Below are 22,015 nucleotides of genomic sequence, written 5' to 3' on the forward strand. Positions count from 1 at the left end.
TACATGCCAGTATTATATCATACAAGGACTCGGAGCCAGTAAAAATGTCATGTCCAAGATCCGAACATAATCTTCAACAAATGCAATATCATCTCCCACCCATGGGCAAATGCACCTGGATGACAAACCATCTCAAGCGAAATCCGAACAATACCCAAATCATCTCCCCACCAGAAGACAATGCAACACACACACCCGAGCTGGCCACCGTGCATGGGAACCCAGAGACCTCGTCGGTCATAAAATACCTGGGACTCCTCATGGACAACGCACTCTCTCTAGATAGAAACACAAGTCAATGCAATAGCAAAATAAATTCTACCTCCTGCTGTTAATTAGAAGGATACTCCCCTACCTCCCCTTCCTACACAGCACCCTTGCAATCCTCTCCTTGGCACTATAGAGACTACACTAGAATAAGGACGAGTGGGCGAGCACTATGCAAACAGCCTCTACCTTGGAATGCCAAAACACCTAAAAAAAAAACAACGCATCCCGAATATGGCAGTAAGGCTACTCCTGAGACTAAATAGAAGAGACCACATCACACCAGCCTTGTGAGGTCTGCGCTGGCTACCAGTGAAGACGCATCAACTTTATTGCCCTCTGCATTGCCCACAAATCACTACACGGACAAGGAGCCAGATTTCTCCAAGCCAAAATCAACCGGGAAGAAACTTAAGATCGAGCAATGATCCCTAAAAAGAAATGAAACACTACGAGAAAAGGAAATTCGGAGGAACTGCATTCTCATATTTGATAGCCAAAATATGGAACTCGCTACCGAAGGAAATAAGAATGGAGGACCACCTAACTTTCGGTAAACATCAGAGAATCTGGCTGGTCAATTCACTGAAACCAGCATAAAAATGTGCACCCCTACAAATCATACTCTGGAACCAAAGCAGGCAAGGGACAATACGGATCGAAGAACCAACAACAAAACCACCACACACCCAGAGCCAAATAGAAACCAACTAACCACCCTCTTTTTTTCCACACCCGCATACCTCTCGCGTACTACACACGCCCAAAAAGGGCCAGCCAAGCTACACACACAATATTCACAAAGCACACGCCCACCACCAACTGCACCACAAAACAAAAGTGCACACAAAGCACATACAGAAAGCTCTCTCACACAGGCGCCAGTTTCTCTGGGTTCTGCAAGCATTAACAGAAGAGCACAACCCTCTATTCGATCCCTCTTCCCCCCACTAACCAACCGCACCCACTTTTTTCTTACACAGCCATGTGAGTACCTGGAGACCATGCTAATGGCAGCAGTGCGCAGTATAAATCCTCATAACCTAACATAACATGCCAGAAAAAGAAAGCATACCCGGACTGGCAATAGCAATGTAAGCCAGTATACCACGTAATCACACTTCTGTTTGCTTTTACTCGACGCAAAGTACAAAATATTGCCACGACACATACAGACAGTATGCCCAGAATGGAGCCGCCAATCTAGCCACATAACTCATCGTGTTTGCTTTACCCTTAATGGCAAGTAAGACATTTTCTGCCACATTAAAGTATATACGGATTTTCATGATTAATCTAGGCCTATGTAGCCACATAATACCACTTATGTTCGGTTACCCTTGATGCGCAGTTACTGTCAAGCATCATTTAAACAACTTCTTGCTTACACAAATTCATGCAAACACACCAACATACACACACCCATACATACTACATAAAGAAATCGCTTGCCATAGCTGCTCGCAGCCTGCAAACCTGCCGTGCCACTACGGAGGATGGGTGTCCCTACTCTCCACAAGCCTACGCTGTTCGTGCATTAACGAGAGGTTGAGCGGCCTGTTTTTGCTGCCCCGCTGGCTTCATTATTGTGTGCTACGTTTGTCTTTTGGCAACAGTGGTCTCACGTTTTCAAGATTTGTATTGTATGGAGTTGAATATGGGTGCGTTGAGTCACTCACTCTAGGTTGGAACCGGCTAATAAAGCACCAGGAGATGGTCTAAAGGACTGGTGCCTCTGAAAGGCCGACGGCACTACTCACCTGCATAGAATACCGGACATGTGAATTCAGCACAGTCATCTACTGGCCTTTCAGTGAAGCAGGGCTGTCAAGAATGCTCCCTTTTCCCCCTATTGGCCTGTCCTATTCGGACTCGCCCAGTTCTAATTTTGAATTTTATGCAATTGTCTTCACCGTACTTCAGGTTTGGGGAGTCCTGATGACTGTCACACTTATGGGTGTTTCGCCGTCCAGGTCTTTGAGTGCGAATCGAGGCCAACATGGACCTCCTACCCGTTAACTCTCTACAAACCTGCTGCATTTCACCACATGGATCCCAAATAATCCCCACCTGCTGTTTCTGAACTGTCCTTGGAAAATGGTCTAGTCGGTCCCCTGGTTTGCCCATTTCTTTTGGAGGTTCCCGCTGCAGTCCGTTGGACCCATGTTAACACGCTGGGGCATCCCTCAAACTTTTAGGATTCCTCCCTCCACATTTCCTCTTTACTGAATTCTTCATGTTAATTATTCCCCAAATCAGGCTGACGGTTCCGCTATTTATCGGTTCATGCTGGGGTTTTTTGTTGTCCTGTGGATGTTCTGTTTCAGCGCTTTGAAGCCCACAGGTTTAAGCGCTATATAAATAAAATAAAGGCCGTTTACTTAATATGGACAGCAACCCAGTAGTGATCTTGAAATCGGGACTGTGTCCTCAGTATCCAATGTTCCCCGATATACCAACATTGTGCAGTGCTCTCTGTGAAGGGCATCAAGTTACTCTTGAATTTACCTAAATTATATGATATGATATGCTATTTATAACGCACTTAATACCCAGAGGTAACTAAGTGCAGACCTGGGATTTGAACCTGTTTTGCTCCGCGTCGTCTTGCTACCAAGGCGAGCACGTTGCCCCTGAGCTATCTTCCCGAGTAACCTAGTTTTGAAGATGGTCCCCTTAAAGCCAGCAGTCCTACGGCCATGGTCTGCAGTAACTTCATCGGGAAGTATCTCGCCATGGAGTGAAGGCTTTCCTATAAACCTTAAGTGACCCCCATGGTTGATATCTTGGATGTTGCAATTTTAGGAAAACTATGGCTTCCTTGAGCCACTACAGTGATCTGATATTGTCGAACCAGAACCTGAATGACGTTTCTAGCTCCAGCTCTGCTACCTGAAGGTTTCTCCCTCCCATTTGCTGGTGCCTGGCGTGTTGCGTTGAGGGCTGTAGACTTCATTGTCTGCCCCGCATGGGACTTGTCTGGTGCGCTATCGCTCATGTAGTCTTTACTCCCGTGTCAACATATCACCCATACCTCAAGATCCACAATGACGGATGAGGCTTACTTTCCTTTTCTGCTGTAATGGTTGCATTTTTAGGCTTGTTTTGGGGTAGTACATAAAACATGTATACTTAAATGTGGGTACAATGTGAGGGAGAAGGAGGAGAGGGCATACGTCACCCCTGCTGTGTAGAGGGGGGCCCACTAGGCAGTGGCCCTCTAGATTAGCCATGTCTTTACGCATGTGGACATTAAGTACAGGGCCCTCAAGTTTCCTGTTTAGCCACTGGTTTTTACCTTGTGTTATTTCTTCTGGTTACTTTTCGGTCTATCATGTCAACAATGTGCCCACATGACCACACCACAAGTAGTTACATGAAGCTGGTTCAGCGCCTTGATGCTTCCAGGTCTTAGCTGCGCTTTATAAATATATATATAATACAATACAACTGCGGTTCGATGTAGTTATGCCGCATCAACCTGGCCAGTAGTTCATTCTGGCAAAGGAAGGCTGGTGCAGTTTTGACAACTGCAACAATCCACATGGCCTGCTTGAATAAATGCCCGCTGCTCAAATGCCATTTATATCGGGAGGAGAGCTCGGGGGCAACGTGCTCGTCTTGAAGGCAAGACGACGCGGAGCAACACAGGTTCGATCCCCGTATCTGCACTTACTCTATTGTGAGGACATGTGATGCCTCCAGGTGCATAGCACTTCCCTCAGTTCCCTCAAGGGGAGGACGGTACCCCCATGCCATAGACCACTGCGGTAATTCTGTTTCGAGATTCCCCTCCCCCTACCACCCATTCATATGAACGCAGTGGTATTTGAGGGCAGAGAGACTTGCTTATTCGGAGTAACCATTCTCCGCTCTAAAATCTGCAATTGCCACCATGTTTTCACCTCGGCCTACCGACAGACTGCCATGCTTCCACTTTCAAAGAGCTGCGCTGCGTGAATCGTCCGCAGTATTCACTCGGAACTGCAGTATATCAGACCTTGCAAAAAAAATAATTTAATTATGACCAGCCAAAGAGCTCAACCAACTTCAGCAGCGGGAAGGGCCCTTTACAGCCCAGCCTTAAGAATCTGTGCGGTTCTCTTTAGGAGTAATTTGTAGAAGCAGAAAAACCTGAGTACTATGCTGCGGGTCTACAGCTTGCCGTGAAATGTAAGTAACCTTCAAACGCGTTGATCGAATTCCTTCCAGACAATGACTTCTTTTTAAACTCATGTGGTGTGGTCTGCAACATTACCTTCCTAGGCCTCCCCTGAACACCTCCCCCGCCCCCCACTCCCTCTTCAATTCTGTGATGATAGGCCTAAGGCCAGAGAACATCTGTTTATCTACCATGCTAAATTGGAAACCGCTGCTATGCCGTGGTGCAAGAGGGCGAACTACACAGTATGCGGTGTGCACTGGTGTGGTATCGATGTCAGTGCGTGTGTATCAAATAACTCCAAGGACTTAATTAGCTATCCAAGAATTAAAAACAAAGATTCCCGCTTTTGGCGTATTTTTTGCAAGTTTTAAAGAGTTTTGTTCTTCTGCTTTAATTTAAAATAAGGTGTTTGCAGACTGGGGTTCATTTTTTTTCCTATGTTGAGTACCACGCTGGTGATTTTTCTTCAGCGGGAACTTGTTTACCTAGAAAACGTGAAAGAATGATTTGCACGGGATGTTCTGCACGTAATGTACAGCGTTTGGTATCCACGCGTCTCCATTGATATGTATTGAATTTCTTCATAGTCTATGGATTGATAGTGTATTGTACAGTTTGATCTGTTCTGCCCTTTCCAGGGTACGTGGGATATGATTGTCGATAGTCTATTGTACAGTTTGATCTGTTCTGCCCTTTCCAGGGTACGTGGGATATGAGTGTCGATAGTCTATTGTACAGTTTGATCTGTTCTGCCCTTTCAGGGGTACGTGGGATATGGTTGTCGATAGTGTATTGTACAGTTTGCTCTGTTCTGCCCTTTCCGGGGTACGTGGGATATGGTTGTCGATAATCTATTGTACAGTTTGCTCTGTTCTGCCCTTTCAGGGGTACGTGGGATATGAGTGTCGATAGTGTATTGTACAGTTTGCTCTGTTCTGCCCTTTCAGGGGTACGTGGGATATGAGTGTCGATGGTCTATTGTACAGTTTGATCTGTTCTGCCCTTTCAAGGGTACGTGGGATATGAGTGTCGATAGTGTATTGTACAGTTTGCTCTGTTCTGCCCTTTCAGGGGTACGTGGGATATGAGTGTCGATAGTGTATTGTACAGTTTGCTCTGTTCTGCCCTTTCAGGGGTACGTGGGATATGGTTGTTGATAGTCTATTGTACAGTTTGATCTGTTATGCCCTTTCGGGGCTACTTGGGATATGATTGTCGATAGTCTATTGTACAGTTTGCTCTGTTCTGCCCTTTCAGGGGTACGTGGAATATGATTGTCGATAGTCTATTGTACAGTTTGATCTGTTCTGCCCTTTCGGGGGTACGTGGGATATGGTTGTCGATAGTCTATTGTACAGTTTGCTCTGTTCCGCCCTTTCAGGGTTACGTGGAATATGATTGTCGATAGTGTATTGTACAGTTTGATCTGTTCCGCCCTATCGGGGGTACGTGGGATAGCCACTGACCTTCTTTCTTCTAGTCATTGAAGTTTTTGGAGATCCTTCACAGCGGATGGTTTTCTTCATTCGGGTTAACCTTGGGTTAACAGATCGCCAGGATAAACGAACATACATTGGGTTCATGTTGTATTTAGGTCTTTTAGGAAGTTCAGCACGGTCTTATTTGTCAAGATCATCCCGTTTTGGTCTTGGAGGGTATTTTTCCAGAGTGTGGAGCCATATACACATACGTAACCCATGTTTCTACCTTTTGATAATGTAGACTATGTTCTCTTCTATCTAATTCCTTTTCCGAACACACCAAGTAACTGAAGGTTTTTGTTGTTGTTGTTGAAAACTCATACGATTGTCAGATTAGTGCTGTGGTGTTTGCACGCCATAGATTGCATGTACATTTGTGTCCAATTGTGTTTATATCAGGCCGTTAGCAGTAGATCTGCCTGCCCAAAGGAATAGACTGCCCTGATTTTTGTGGTATGTGTGTTGGACTACATTGTGAACATGAGGGCACAAACATTCTTCCTGCTCAGACTTTGACTTTAGGCTCCTACTTGTTTCATTCTACAGTTCTCCTTCAACGCGTCCTCTGTTTTCACGTGTACATCAACAACACATTGATATGCTACGACAACGCGCCTATACACAAGGGTTTCAAGGCACGACAAGGCAAGGGGAACAGAGGGAAGACCGAGACCACGATTTTACTAGGCCATGTGACATTGAGATTGCGCAGGGGAGCGAGGAAAGGGAAAATGCGGGGGGAGCAGTAGGGGGCAGTGCAGTACATAGGCTTAGCGGTAATGAATAGAATAAATAAAAACAATAAGTAAACGTGCGGCCAGCTGGTGGCAAGTGCAAGGGTAAGTGCAGACATCAAGTGTCAAGAGCTGGTGGGGACTGTAAGGTACATTGCTTGAAACATTTTCCTCTGCAGGGTTGTTCTTGACTTCATTCCAGCTTGACCATGTAATAGCAATAGGGGTCTAGTTCCTTAACCTTTGCATATGTTGCTCTGATTGTGACCTCCCACCATTTCCTATACATAACCACAGTAATGTGTAAACCCTATCCTATTTCTAGATGATGCAGTTGTGTACATGCCACTTTTAGGGTAAATTGGTAATGCCCAATCTTTGTTGTGGCATCATTGTTAGATTGGTAGTCCATCAACACGCTTGAGTACGTTGTAACTGTGTTATGGATCGGTTTGTAGGGTTTTGAGGTGCTTCCGGAACCAGAGATGGTTCTCCTCAAGTTTAAGGGAGGCTGTTCCACAGGGAGGCAGCCGCCGAGGAAAGGGATCTACCACCAACTCGTTGCTTGGAGAAGCGACTGTCCCTGAGGGAGTTGGAGGTGGATGAGCGAAGAGCTTGAGAAGGAAAATATTAGGACAAGAGAGTTGAAGGTATTGAGGTCCCAGGCCCCAGTAGGGCTTGTGGATAATGCAGAGGGTTTTGAACTTAATCCTCGCAGCCACTGGGAGCCAGTGCTGAGATTTCAGTCGTGGAGAGATACGATCCCTGGGCTTGAGGCCAAGGACAAGTCTTGCAGTCCTGGTCTGGATAAGTTGCAGAGGGCGGAGAGTAGAAGCAGGCAGATTAAGAAAGAGGCTGTTGCAATAGTCCAGCCTAGAGAGAACCAGAGCTCTGGAGACAGTGAGCTTCTGGGGGAAGGAGAGGAAAGGAAGAATACCTCTGAGGAGGTGCAGCTGGTAGTGACTTCTTAGAGGCGTCGGAGATGTGAGGAGAGAAGGAGAGTGTGGAGTCGAAGATGACCCCAAGGTTTCTAGCCTTGCAGGTGGGAGCAAGAAGAGGGCCAAGACAGGCCGGCCAGAGAGCTCCAGGGAAGGAGGGAGCGGGTGTGCCGATGAGGAGAATCTCTGCCTTACTGGCATTAAGGCAGAGGTCATTGGCGGAACACCACTCCTGGATAACAGTCAGAGGTGAGGGTCGGAGAGGAGGAGGCCGAGGGTACCCTGAAAATGAGCAGGGTGTCATCTGCATAGCATTGAAAGTTGGGGCAGAGAGCGACAATGCGGTGGGCAAGGAGTGCCAGGTATTGGTATTGTGGGGGCACCACAGGTAGAGAAAAAGATAAGAGAGGAAGGACAAAGGTTGGACCTAGGAAGGTTGGTCAGAGAGGAAATGCATCAGCCAAGCCAGAGCCTGACCAGTGATACCCAGGTTATCAGACGGTTGAGCAGGATGGCATGGTTGACAGTGTCAAAGGCAGAAGAGCGATCAAGCAAGATGAGGACGCAAGGGGTGTTAGAATCAAGGTTGGAGAACAGGTCTTCACAGATGTTCAAGAGAGCAGTTTCCGTGCTTCTGGCAGCTCTGAAGCCAGACTGATGGTCATGATGACAACCAACAGATTCAGTGTGGAGATTAAGCTAGGAGATGGCCAGTTTCGTCAGGAGCTTGCCCAGGAAGGGAGTGATGGAGATCGGGCGATAGTTAGCCAGGCAGGAGGGGTCAGCAGATGGTTTCTTAAGAAGAGGGTGCACAAGGGAGTGCTTCAGGGGGGATGGGAAGACTCCAGTGGAGAAGGAGTGGTTGCAGAAGTCAGCCAGGTAGTCAATGTGTTCCTTGATGGTTTTGGAGGAACAGGGGTGAACCTGTTTTGACGAGACTTTCATAGATCGGACTTGCCTAGAAACCTCATCTGTGGGGAAAGGCAGAGAAGGGGGGAGGTGGGGTTGCTGCAGAATTTCCAGAGGAAGAGCAGGCAATAGGGGGAGGGAGGGGAAAGATGGAGAGTGAGGACAGGATGTCCTGAGTTTTAGAGATGAAGTGAGAAGCCAGTGCCGTGCAGATGGCCTGGGAAGGGACTGGAGAGGTAGAGACTGAGGCAGGATTGGCCAGTTCCTTGCAGATTTTAAAGAGTTCAGCCCAGTTGTTAGATGCCGCAGAGACGCAGGTTTGGATATGAGCTCTCTTCTTGGTGAGGACGGAGAGCCGGTATTGCCTTTGCAGAAGGCGGCAGGCCAGTTTGTCAGAGGATGTGCATGAAGCAAGCCATTTCCTCTCGGCCACCCTGCACTTGCGTTTTAGAGTGACGAGGTCTGAGTCATACCAGGAGTTACACTTGGCTTTGGGCTTCAGGTGGATTCTCATGACAGGGGCAAGGGTATCAAGAGTATCAGATATAGCCTAGTGGAGCGTAGAGAGAGGTGAAAGTCAGCCAGAGGGGGAGGAGGGGATGAGAAGGTGGCAGTGAAAGCCTCAGCTGACACGCGCTTCATGGGTCGGATGACCGAGAAGGTGGGTGGCAGTGATGGAGGTGGCTGGGCCTGAGGGGTAGGGTGAGGTGGGAGCATAGGAGAAAGTGATCACTCCAGGAGAGAGGACTGGAGAGAGGGACAGAGAGGGGAAGGTTAGAGGAGATCAGAACATGTAGAGTGAGTCAGGCGCGAGAGGAGAATAGTGAGTGAGAGAAAGAGTCCAGAGGAAGGACAGGAGGTATCCAGGTGGATGTTGAAGTCTACAAGAAGAAGGAGGAGTTGAGTGGTTGAGACCAGGAATGAGGATGAGAGGTCTGCCCACTCAGAGAGGATCTGTCCAGGTGGCCGATAGATAGTAGCCACAGTAAGGGAATGGCTATGAGAGGGAGAGCGCCTGCAGACCAGGCATTCAAAAGAGGAGTAGGCCTGCGTAGGAGTGACAGAGGCAGGAATCCACTCGGGGAAGATCAGGGCTACACCCCCACCAGAGCAGTTGGACCTGTTTGATCACCCTAGTCATCGAACTGTGTTTGCTAATTTACCAATTCATGTGTAACCCCAATCAGATTCTTTTACCTGGTTTTCTCTGAATTGAGAAGGTTTGCATTTCGGTGGTGTAGAAGCTGTCCGATTTTTAGAAGATTCAAGGATAATAGATGCTGGAGTTCCAACTGTTTGTGGCATATGCAGACATTTTCGGCTTTGTCGATTCTTTTTTGGCTTTTGGCTATCGGATGCCACACTGAATTTTACTGGTTGGGTCCCAGGTTTCGTTCCATGAAAACTAATCCTATAGCAGAACTAGTCCAAGTATTTTGGGGCATATGGGCTCAGGTTCACCTAGAGAGGGTTGATCAGTAATTGGTGATTTTTTTGATACCTCCATAAAATGTATCCAGTTCAGTTGTGTGCTGTAGTCTTTCAAAGATAATAGCTATGAGAAAGATCCTATGTCGTAGAAAGTGCGCTGTTGGGTAGTTTGCACCCTCATCCATTCATTTAACCACCTGTGCACCTTTGTAGTACAAGAGAAAGGCAAGAGTTATGGAGCCTGACATTGTCACACAAATTCTGCATTCTGCTTGCTTTATTTGAGAACATTTTCCTGAGGTTAAGGTAAGCCTGCCAGTATCAACAGTGGCAGGGAAGACGCTCATGTTCTGGGCAGGAGGACAACACTCATACTGGGGAACCGGTCTTGGAGGTAAGTAATTCTATTTTCTTTAGACACATGTAGCTGAATTCAATCTATGCTCTGCAGTGTTTCCTTTCAGAACCCCATATGCCAAGTGTTACTTGGTCAATGAGGTAGCTTGCTGCAAATGCTTCACTCTAGGGATCAGTGATTGTCCCTATGGAGCAATCTACTTCTGGCCACACTACCCTAAGCTGCTTCACCTGACCTGTGTGTTTCTGGAAAGTAGTAAAGTCCATGAAAACGCTGAATTAGGTTTCTTCGCTCATTGCAATGCTCTCCGGATATGGATTATCCATGGTATAAAGCTTCCCCTCCGGTCACAACCTATTGCCTTTTGATCATGTTGGGCTACGATGGGCCTCTCCCCAATGAAAGCCAAGAAGGGCCACATCTGCTACGCCTTAGTTACTTACGCATGTTGCCCTTGCTCCTGTTGTAGAGTACGAGACACCATTATTGAACAGAACTTTATTTTTGATGTCAAGCTTTTTTAACTATGCCATTTGCTACGTAGTGTGTACTAAGGTTTACACCACATTTCAGGCTCTTGGAGTGTGTAAGTTGAAAAAGCGGATTAAACTTAGGGCGCCTGGATAGACCTCAAAGTACCCGACAAAACCGCACCTCCTGGACGTATGGCGGTTAGTGGGCCCCTCCAGTCCAGTCACTGTCTTGCCTCCGAAGCGTGCAAGTCCGACTTGAGCTCTGTTAGTCGCGGCCACGTCCTGAGACACTTGCCTCTCGGAGCCATTTTGAGGTCCCATGTGCCTCTTTTGCATAGCCTGTGGGCGTGGCCCCACAATAAGTATGGCGCCACCTGAGCATATGGATCGGCCCATATAACACAGTACAAAAGGTAGGGTCTAAGAAGAAATTGATTAGTCACAAATGTAAGGCACAGGGCAATCCAGGAGTGATCACGCCCTCAGGATATACAGTTTTGAGCCATTGTCCGCTAGCAAAAGGATTGACAATGCACTGTTGGGGGCAGGTCTTTTAATGGCAGGCTGATTGCAGGCACACAGGAGCCAAAGCGTATGCAATAGTATTGCTGATTTATTTATTTATTTTTATTATTGTTAAGTAAAATTCAACTCTTATTTTGTCCTGTGGCATTGACCAACCAACAACGAATTTAATTATACTGGTGCGGTGTACGGCTACTTTAGTAAAGTAACACGTTTCCAGACATGTGATGGAGAGTTGTTTTTGTTTTATTTCGCATTTCTGGTGTTTGTAAAATTCCAATTGCAGAAGCCCCTCCCACCTTTGCTGAGCTCTCGTTTGCTGCCACGAGCACATCCTGCGCTAAGCCGCTACTGTAAGTCACTGCAGCAACCCGTAGTTGCACTGTACTTATTCATGTGGTTCGCGATATGACGGTCTGTGTATCTGGCTCATGGCGGGGGTGGTTCTTGATGCTTTGACATGGGGTCTCTAGTCAACAGTATGATGCAGTATGATGCATGATGGGGTTGGTTGGTGGTTTAATGCATGGCGTGCTCTGTTTGCTGAACGTGTACTGTGTTGTACAAGAGCACCTGCTTGTTTGCTTACTCGATGAAGGATGTATGTGTAAGTGTCTTAATATCATTCTCCTGGTTGCTAGACCTCAGTGGGAAGGTAAACTCTAGATGCAATAAACGAGGACTGTTGTGACCAGGCGGAAAGCAGCCACACTTTCCTAGGAAGCTCCTTAAGGGTTTAGTCTAGGTGAGGTAGATGCAATACACGAGGACTGGTGTGACCAGGCGGAAAGCAGCCACACTTTCCTAGGAAGCTCCTTAAGGGTTTAGTCTAGGTGAGGTAGATGCAATACACGAGGACTGGTGTGACCAGGCGGAAAGCAGCCACACTTTCCTAGGAAGCTCCTTAAGGGTTTAGTCTAGGTGAGGTAGATGCAATACACGAGGACTGGTGTGACCAGGCGGAAAGCAGCCACACTTTCCTAGGAAGCTCCTTAAGGGTTTAGTCTAGGTGAGGTAGATGCAATAAACGAGGACTGGTGTGACCAGGCTGGAAGCAGCCACACTTTCCTAGGAAGCTCCTTAAGGGTTTAGTCTAGGTGAGGTAGATGCAATACACGAGGACTGGTGTGACCAGGCGGAAAGCAGCCACACTTTCCTAGGAAGCTCCTTAAGGGTTTAGTCTAGGTGAGGTAGATGCAATACACGAGGACTGGTGTGACCAGGCGGAAAGCAGCCACACTTTCCTAGGAAGCTCCTTAAGGGTTTAGTCTAGGTGAGGTAGATGCAATACACGAGGACTGGTGTGACCAGGCTGGAAGCAGCCACACTTTCCTAGGAAGCTCCTTAAGGGTTTAGTCTAGGTGAGGTAGATGCAATACACGAGGACTGGTGTGACCAGGCGGAAAGCAGCCACACTTTCCTAGGAAGCTCCTTAAGGGTTTAGTCTAGGTGAGGTAGATGCAATACACGAGGACTGTTGTGACCAGGCGGAAAGCAGCCACACTTTCCTAGGAAGCTCCTTAAGGGTTTAGTCTAGGTGAGGTAGATGAAATACACGAGGACTGGTGTGACCAGGCTGGAAGCAGCCACACTTTCCTAGGAAGCTCCTTAAGGGTTTAGTCTAGGTGAGGTAGATGCAATACACGAGGACTGGTGTGACCAGGCGGAAAGCAGCCACACTTTCCTAGGAAGCTCCTTAAGGGTTTAGTCTAGGTGAGGTAGATACAATACACGAGGACTGTTGTGACCAGGCGGAAAGCAGCCACACTTTCCTAGGAAGCTCCTTAAGGGTTTAGTCTAGGTGAGGTAGATGCAATACACGAGGACTGGTGTGACCAGGCGGAAAGCAGCCACACTTTCCTAGGAAGCTCCTTAAGGGTTTAGTCTAGGTGAGGTAGATGAAATACACGAGAACTGGTGTGACCAGGCTGGAAGCAGCCACACTTTCCTAGGAAGCTCCTTAAGGGTTTAGTCTAGGTGAGGTAGATGCAATACACGAGGACTGGTGTGACCAGGTGGAAAGCAGCCACACTTTCCTAGGAAGCTCCTTAAGGGTTTAGTCTAGGTGAGGTAGATGCAATACACGAGGACTGGTGTGACCAGGCGGAAAGCAGCCACACTTTCCTAGGAAGCTCCTTAAGGGTTTAGTCTAGGTGAGGTAGATGCAATACACGAGGACTGGTGTGACCAGGCTGGAAGCAGCCACACTTTCCTAGGAAGCTCCTTAAGGGTTTAGTCTAGGTGAGGTAGATGCAATACACGAGGACTGGTGTGACCAGGCTGGAAGCAGCCACACTTTCCTAGGAAGCTCCTTAAGGGTTTAGTCTAGGTGAGGTAGATGCAATACACGAGGACTGGTGTGACCAGGCGGAAAGCAGCCACACTTTCCTAGGAAGCTCCTTAAGGGTTTAGTCTAGGTGAGGTAGATGCAATACACGAGGACTGGTGTGACCAGGCGGAAAGCAGCCACACTTTCCTAGGAAGCTCCTTAAGGGTTTAGTCTAGGTGAGGTAGATGCAATACACGAGGACTGGTGTGACCAGGCGGAAAGCAGCCACACTTTCCTAGGAAGCTCCTTAAGGGTTTAGTCTAGGTGAGGTAGATGCAATAAACGAGGACTTGTTTGAGCAGACTGGAAGCAGCCACACTTTCCTAGGAAGCTCCTTAAGGGTTTAGTCTAGGTGAGGTAAATGCAATAAACGAGGACTGGTTTGAGCAGACTGGAAACAGCCACACTTTCCTAGGAAGCTCCTTAAGGGTTTAGTCTAGGTGAAGTAGATGCAATAAACGAGGACTGGTTTGAGCAGACTGGAAACAGCCACACTTTCCTAGGAAGCTCCGTAAGGGTTTAGTCTAGGTGAGGTATATGCAATAAATGGGGACTGGTGTGACCAGACTGCAGGCAGCCACACATTCTAAGGGGGATGAGTAAGGGTTTAGTCTAGGTGAGGTAGAGGCAATAATCGAGGACTGGTGTGAGCAGGCTGAAAGCAGCCACACTTTCTTGGGAAGCTCTGTAAGGGTTTACTCTAGGTGAGGTTTCAAAACGTATGTATTGGTGTCCCATATTTGATATGTGTTGAGAATTTGATTGTGGCTACTATGCCAGCAAATTGATATTTGAAGAATGTGGTCCCATTCAATTCACAAACGTGTTGATATGAGTATTTGCTTTTTGATCAGCAAACCTTTTTTGTACACTTAGTAATGGAAAGGGTGGACATTGTGTTAAATGTGTTGTGGTGAACTTCTGCTCGCCTTTCCGTCGTTTGATCTTGTTGGTGGAATATGTAATCATTTGGAGGGTACATCAGACGAGTACCAAGTTGGCACACCCTGTTCTATCACCACGTGACCTTTTAATGACAATCTCTTCACCCTGGAGCAAGACTACTAACCAATCCAGGATGGAGATCGTGCTGTTAATCGAGAGATGCCATGGTTGTCAAGACTTTCAACTATGGGTCCAACTACGGTATTCCTTTGCTCTGGAGAGAACTTGGACATCTCCACGAATTTTGAATATAGTTTTTATGTTGGAGTAGTCTGAACACTAGTGTAACAAACCACGCTTGAAAGTATGTTCCTTTCCTTTAATTTCTGCCGATTTTGCCTTTGTTTGTTTTGTGTACTTTTAATCTGGTGTTGCCATAGAGAGCCTAGGTTACATGTTTCGCTTGTCACAGAGTTCTTTTGCTTCAGAGTAAACACGTTTGTTAATTAAAAGGTCATTTAGCGGGCACCTGGTTGCCCTCTACCTACCGTGGACCTTCAGGGAGCCCATCATGTGTGTTCTTTACGATCTCTCGTTCTTTCCTTGCTTATCATTTCTTCCCAACAAACCTAAACTGAGCTTGTAATTTAAGGCAATAATTTCATTAAGGCCCTCTGTTACTTCTGTGGGATGTGGCACCTGCTCCGTTATTGGTTTACAAATCTTATTTCTGTAACCAGTAATCTATTTTAATTTTTCATTTATAACGCGCTTAATACCACGAGTGGTTTCTAAGCGGGGGATTCGGGATTCGAACCTGAGTTGTGCTGCATTTTCTTGCGTCAAGACAAACGTGTTGGCCCTGAGCTATCCTTCCTCCTTCCTCCGCCTTCCTCTATCACATTACGTCATTCTTTGGACCAGAGCGACCAAAGTTTAACTCAAGACGCAACATGTCTGCTCTAGCGAGAGGACATGTCTGATGTGATCGCCCGAATTGCCAATCCTTGAGTAATCTATTGGGTTGGTGGGGGTAAGATTTGTGTGAGTAAAATGCAGCCTTACTCCTGCGGAGTAGTAATTCGTAATGCATAAACTATCCTCAAACGTTTTATCTTTTACTGGCGAAGACATTTTTGACTGATCCCCACAGAGGAACAGTGTCAATTTATTAGAGCAGGAATTTTTCCTGCCTGTGATTGGGCCTGTAAATGGAGCTTGCGGTCAGACCAATGGCCACCCACCATCCAATTGACAGCGAACATAGCTGCCCCTTACTTCAACCAAGAAATCTTCAACCTGGGCCTGGAGAGGATTTTGGCAGAGAGTGCCTACTTTCGCCCTCTTACAGGGAGAAGATGCCAGTAACTGTTTCGGGAGAAATGTATTCTTCAACCTCCCTGATGCTGTTTAACGAGACCCACCACAAAAATAATGGGAAACCTGAAGACCATGCCATTTCTCTCCGTCCCATCCGGATGACCTCTACTGCAGCCCGACCGGCCTAGAGCCTCAGTAGACTCAACAATATGTCTACACACCCGATTGAAACCAAAGAATAATCAATCCCGTGAGCCCCTCAACATGACATTTCCCAGAAGATGTGTAAACTATCATTTAAAACAGATGGGTCCCTCACTCACCCACCTAGTTAACCCCTTCTTTTTTTTAAATGATGCCTCCACCCCAATGTCTGAGGACTCTGGGTCCCTGAGAGGTGCCACCCAGTTATATCTGTGTGCACCTCCTTCCTCCCCTGCCTTGTGATCTTGTAGAATGCTTTTAAGCCTAGTCAGGGAAGCACGTTCAGCTCTGGTCGTCATGACCTCATTAGTGTTTCTTTTATGGGCGCTCCTTACTTCATAGTAGATTTTGTCTATTCCTAGAGGGTACTCGATAAGGGGGTGAGCTCTCTTAGTACATCCTCATTCCGGTGAGGCACCACTATTCTACGGCAATCCCCACTGCTCTCAGGGGGCAGAGGGGGTACTAAAACTTGTGCTTATATAAAGGAAGTAGTCCTTTCTATCAGCAGCTAATTCAATCATAACACTTAAGCGTCCTTTCTTTATAGGTGTTTGAGACGTGTCTTGGAAGAGTTGAAACTTGCATGCTGAATTTTCTCGGTGAAATGGCTAATATTTAATCCACGCATCTGCTCCTCTGTTACTCCACAGCCCCTATGGCTTCTCAGTCCCAAAGGACGCACGTGGTCCATTTGAGATGATGTTGGAGAACGTGCCCCTCATGATTATTTGGATGTGTACCCAATTCTTGCCTAGAGTTCAGGGAAAAGCCTTAAAACCCATCTGTTCAATATTGATCCAGATTAGGTCCCAAGACTATTGATCATTGTAGCCTAGACCAGGGTCCTCTGTACCCTGTCCTATCATTTGTTCTGTATGTCTTTTTCTGTTTTTCGTGTGCTTTGAGGGCTATGGGCGAGTAGTGCTTTATAAAAACTATAACTGTCTCAGCCCTCCTTTTATAAACTTTATCAGGATCGCCCATGTGAGGTTTTTCTTTTCTTCTTTAAAGGAAGGCTATTTATTTCATCACGGTCTCATAGACATTGACTTGTCAAGATGCATTGGAAAAATCCTGAATTAACCTCACAGAAGGAATACACCTTTTAATTGCATCCAGTTGAGGTTCTAACTATTTTCAATTTGAGAGCTCCTGTAGTCCTGTTGCCCCCTCCCAGAGGTCAAGGATATTCATCTTGATGGCTACTGCGGTCCCGCCACACTTACCTTGAATCTGTGGTGTTTTGCAATGTCCCTGGCGATCTGGTTCTGCAAGGGTTTGTTCTAGCAATTATTACTTGCAATGTGAAACCAGCTTTCTTGCCTTTCCTAACTGCTCTTTCTGCATTTTTCAACGTGTTAATCATCGCACTTACAGATTTGTTTTTTAGTCCCCTCAAAACTGTGGAGTTGTTAGCAGGTGCGAGACAAGATTTATAACCGACCTTGCATAATGGCCATTTCTTTGGTACTTCCCACTAACTCTGGGCCCCGTCTTATGTGCCTCCAATGGTTGTAGCATTTATGTTCCCTTTGTACGGCCCTGAACCAGCCCCTGCGGCATTGCAACAGTGGTTGCGAGGCCGCCTGCGAGACCTCTTGCTATCTTGTGTCTCTCTGCTGTAGTAGTCTGCCGTACTGAAATCCCCAGGGGCACCGGATCTTGTCTCGGCCATGGGTCAACATCAACTGACTCCTTGTATCAGCCTTAAGTGCCTCCATTTTTTTGGGTTTTGTCTCATCTGTTTGCTAGAGACCCCTACTTTCGTCCAAGGGCGGGGCATCGGGTGAGAATGGAGGCCTGCTCTATTGTCCGCAGAGGATCTCCTCGTTCACATGACCCTTCTAAGGGCCACCTCTTCTCAGATCAAAATACCATTTGTCTCTTCTGGTTGCGAGACCCTAGATCTAGTGCAGTCTACCCCGGATTCCTTTATCTCAGGAACAACATTAGAGATTCTTCTAATCTGCTAGATTTCTGCACTCTCTTTTATAGGATCCTAACAAGGCTCCCATCAAGATTACTGGATCTCATGACCGTGCTGTTCCCATCAACCCATTTGAAAACAATATGGGCTGCCATGTTTTCAGTTAAAAGCCAGCCTCCTAGAGGAAGGGGACGGTGTCTTTGCCCCAAAATGTCCATGGGATAGGCAACACGAGGCGTTGTTAAACTAGCAGTGACTATCCACGGTGTAGGCAAGTATTAAATAGGCTGGTCTGCAAACTCACCGGAGCAAGTCCCAACAAGTTGCCATCTTTGTCACCCCTGGAACCCACTCTCTGCCCTGCATAGTGAATTTAACAGATTGGTTGTCTTATGGTGCGTTTAGGAAATGGAAGAAATAGGTTTTTTTTTTAGTACTTTGGAAAGGACTGGTGTGTTCAGTTCATTGAGTAGATATAGTATGGATGGCAAATTGTAGCCTGTGGGGGCTTTTGTTTCCCTGAAACTTGGGCAGTGATTTCCTGGGGTGCGTTTTATTCCATTTTAGCCCAAAAACATTAGGAGGTCTCTGACCATAGGACAGTCTCGTTAGTCGTGATTCCACTAGTGTATTCAGCTGCCTGGCTTTTATGTCTTGAATGGGTTATAATATGACCTTTTTTCTAAATGAGTTCTCGTCCGACTGGGCCATATTTTGTTGATTGACCAATTAATGTGTTACTTTATTTGAATGGGCCGAAGTGTTTTTGGTTGTTTGAATATGGTAGTGTGTAGTTTCTTAATTACATGTAGAACTACAGTTTAGTTTCTGCATTTAGTTAATTTTTTGGGTGTGATAGACTGATGTAATTGAATGGTGGATTCAGATAATTGTATGGTACATTTTTAGTATTGAATCAATAATGGGTAATGGCAGTTGAGAGGGCTATTGTGGGCTTAGTCTTCTGAGTTGGGTTCTGTTATTTGTCTGAGTATTGGCACATGGTTACTGAACCAGATGTGATGCATTTATTATTCACTAAAAGTAATTATTTATACTTTAGTGTTATTGGTATGTATGATACATGCAATAAGGTTCTTTCCTGAATCCTGGTTCCTGAAACATGTGTGTCTGTGGTGGGTGGGGACTGCTATGTCTGGTGTGGGTGGCCTATGGAATTACACTCGAGGACATGTTGTGGCATGAAAGATGTATTGTTGAGGCACTCCAAGATGTAATCCTGTGAAATATACTAAATTTCTTATAGTGGTATTTTGTAACTTTTTTAAAAATATTCTGCAGCACTAATTTGAATGTCCATGCTTTTCTAAATATGACATTTTTATAATGTATGGTTAACTTTGCTTACTGCCAGGAGGTTGGGTGCTCTCCTGAATGAAGTCTGGCATGCGAGCTGCATTGGGATATTTGATTTTAGATTGTTGAGTCAGGTGTGTTGTAGCTCTTTTGGGGAATGCAGGTGAGTGTAATTGATTCTTTGAATGTATTGTATCCTGTCTTGTTGAATGTTGAACAGTGTTCGTGGATTTTGGAGTGTTGCTAAGCAGAATTTGTTGTTCACTGAATGTGGTATGATGCTCTTTGTTCAATGCCTGTGGTATGGTACTTTTAGTTCGTTGCATGTGGCATTGCATTCTTAGTGTGTGGTGTGTGATTGGTCATCCTTCATTCATTGAATATGGTCTGGTATTCTCAGTTGAGTGCACGTGGTGTGGCGTTTTGAGATCTCACAGAAGGTGTGGTGACCACAGTTCAGTGAATTGTGGGGGTTGTGTGTTAAACGTTTGTGGTACTTTGCTGCTTGTGCTTTGAATGTTACTGGGTGATCTCTGTTGACTGGTGGCGGTATTTTACTGAATATTGTCTCCACTGAATGTTAATTGGTGGGTGTGTTTTCATAGATTCACCAAATTAGGGGTTGCATGGTGGGCGTGGTCCTTTACTTGCTGTTTGTTTTTGAAAGTAGTGTGGCGCATCCGGTGAGCGGGATGGGATATGGTTAACTGTTCTTGTAAATGACACAATGACCACAGTATGTGCCACGGTGTATCACTGACCTCTTCCTGCCTGTCCGGTCTCTTCACAGGGCATCTTTCTGTTCCATGTGGTGAACTATAAGCGGCTGACGTACAACAGCACGTATGTGTATCCGTGGTGGGGGGAGGCCATAGGATGGGGGCTGGCTTTGTCCTCTATGCTGTGCATCCCACTCACCGTCGCTTACAAGTTGCTTCGCTCCAAGGGGTCTCTGCGAGAGGTGAGTTACCCGCCACTACTGTTATGTTCTACCCCCCAATTCTTACAACTGTTAGTTTTCTTCTGCCATTGACGCCTTAATGGCAGTTTCACTTTAGTCTCTAAAAGACAGTTGTTGTGCGTCTGTCAAATTCTTTTTTGATATATTTTGTTAAACTTGAGCAGATTTTATTTTCCGTCGACAAAATTGTAATTGAAGATTCTGCAAGTTTTGAAGGATTTCAAACTTTTTCCATTTCACTCTCTAAAACCTTTCACAAATTGAAATTCTATCTGCTGGCAAATATCCTGCAAAAAAAACGCATTAATGTTGGAAAAAGAAGGCATGTTGAAATTCAGTAACACAATTACAACATTGGTTTACTTTCAACTTAACAGTAGTTAGGGGTGTGCCAATGTATCGACTCAAAAGGCTTTTTTTCTTTGACTGTCATGTCTTTCTGTCCACTTTCTTTTGAATTCCTGCAACTCTGACTCACTTTGCTGCCATTTTGTTCCCCTTTTGGGAGTGTGAGTAGTGGTAGAAACCCAGACACCTACAATGAAGGGTCTTTCCCAAACTGTCTTGTCACAAGGTCAGATGTTGCTACTCTTGCTACCTGTTGTGATGAGAAGGGGTTTAGGGGTGTGTGGTATTCAGCAGGCGTGTATCTGGACTGTGCTGTATCTTTGTGGCTGAATGCGATTCAAATATTCAGGCAGAGTCCATCCTTTTTTTAAAACCCCACTGCCACCTGGATTAGTTACGTGAAATGTAGGTGATATTTAACTGCAGCTGGAGCCTCAATTATTTAATTTTTTTAGGAGAAGTCCTAAAATGTTTTGCTTACAATTTTGGAAGACGGTACTTTTTTTGGGAGTTCCACATACTTTCATGATTAAAATCTTATGAGTAGATGAATTTGGTGACAGAAAAGGAAAACCAATAGTTTGGTGAAAAGACAGGACCAATTCCCCCACTTAATCTGGAAATAACTGAAGTTAAGGTAGCGATTGGATTCTAGGAGTGGAGGAAGAGGCTTGTGGCAAGAAGTAATTTAAACAGTGCAGTTCTGAAGGCCTTTCAATGCGAGGCTCCCATGTTTTTCTTTTCTTTTTTTTTTATTCGTGTCTGATTTTTACTGGACCTAAGCACATCCACAACGTCCCAGTCCATTGGACAGGAAGGCCACATAGCACTACTGGGGTGCCAGCCCGCTGTGGAAGACAGCACACAAGGGAAGTTATTTAGCAGACATAGTACAAATCCATAGGGAAATCCAGAAATAATTATTTGCAACTAGTATAAACTAAGTATTCCCCACGTTGCTGAAGAATGGACTTTTCTCAGAATGCCTGTGGCCGGGCCAAGTCTGGATCAAGATTGATTGGACAATGTCCTACGCTTCTATCCAATTCTAGCGCTGGTTCACACGGTGCTCCTACTGCTGACTTACTCTTTCTTGATTTGAGAACTATGGACAATAATGCTGTAATGCTAAAATGTAAAAAATATGAAAAAATGTACAGTTAATGTATCCCAGGAAATATGTGGAATATACCCTAATTGGGTTTGTTTGTGTTTTTTCCATAAATTGTCGAATGGAATGGTTATGCCCCAGAAGAAGAGTGTTTCCTCGAAAGGCATTGGGCCAATATATATATATATATATATATATATATATATATATTTTCTTGTGTTTTAGAAAACATTTTTATTTGTAAATTGGTTCTCTGTATCAATTTTGGTACATTAGGCCCACACGCACATATTGCTAAATATCTAACTGAACATTGTAGAACTCGGTAG

The 22,015-nt window shown here is 45.7% G+C and overlaps 1 protein-coding gene across 2 annotated transcripts in view; it reads left to right on the top strand.

The window, feature by feature from the left end:
- LOC138566228 (sodium- and chloride-dependent creatine transporter 1-like) overlaps window positions 1–22,015 on the top strand; it is a 358,699-nt gene that overhangs the window by 327,392 nt on the left and 9,292 nt on the right. The window contains exons 13-14 of one of the 2 annotated variants that reach the window (XM_069643293.1): window positions 11,568–11,634; window positions 20,057–20,221. In XM_069643293.1, the coding sequence (XP_069499394.1) occupies window positions 11,568–11,634; window positions 20,057–20,088 (99 nt within the window). In that variant the 3' untranslated portion in view covers window positions 20,089–20,221. Of the gene's footprint in view, window positions 1–11,567; window positions 11,635–20,056; window positions 20,228–22,015 lie in introns of those variants that run through there. The other variant, XM_069643292.1, reaches the window with a different exon arrangement.

The sequence above is a fragment of the Ambystoma mexicanum genome, chromosome 2p (genome assembly GCF_040938575.1).
Source record: "Ambystoma mexicanum isolate Mex_15411 chromosome 2p, UKY_AmexF1_1, whole genome shotgun sequence".
NCBI lineage: Eukaryota > Metazoa > Chordata > Amphibia > Caudata > Ambystomatidae > Ambystoma > Ambystoma mexicanum.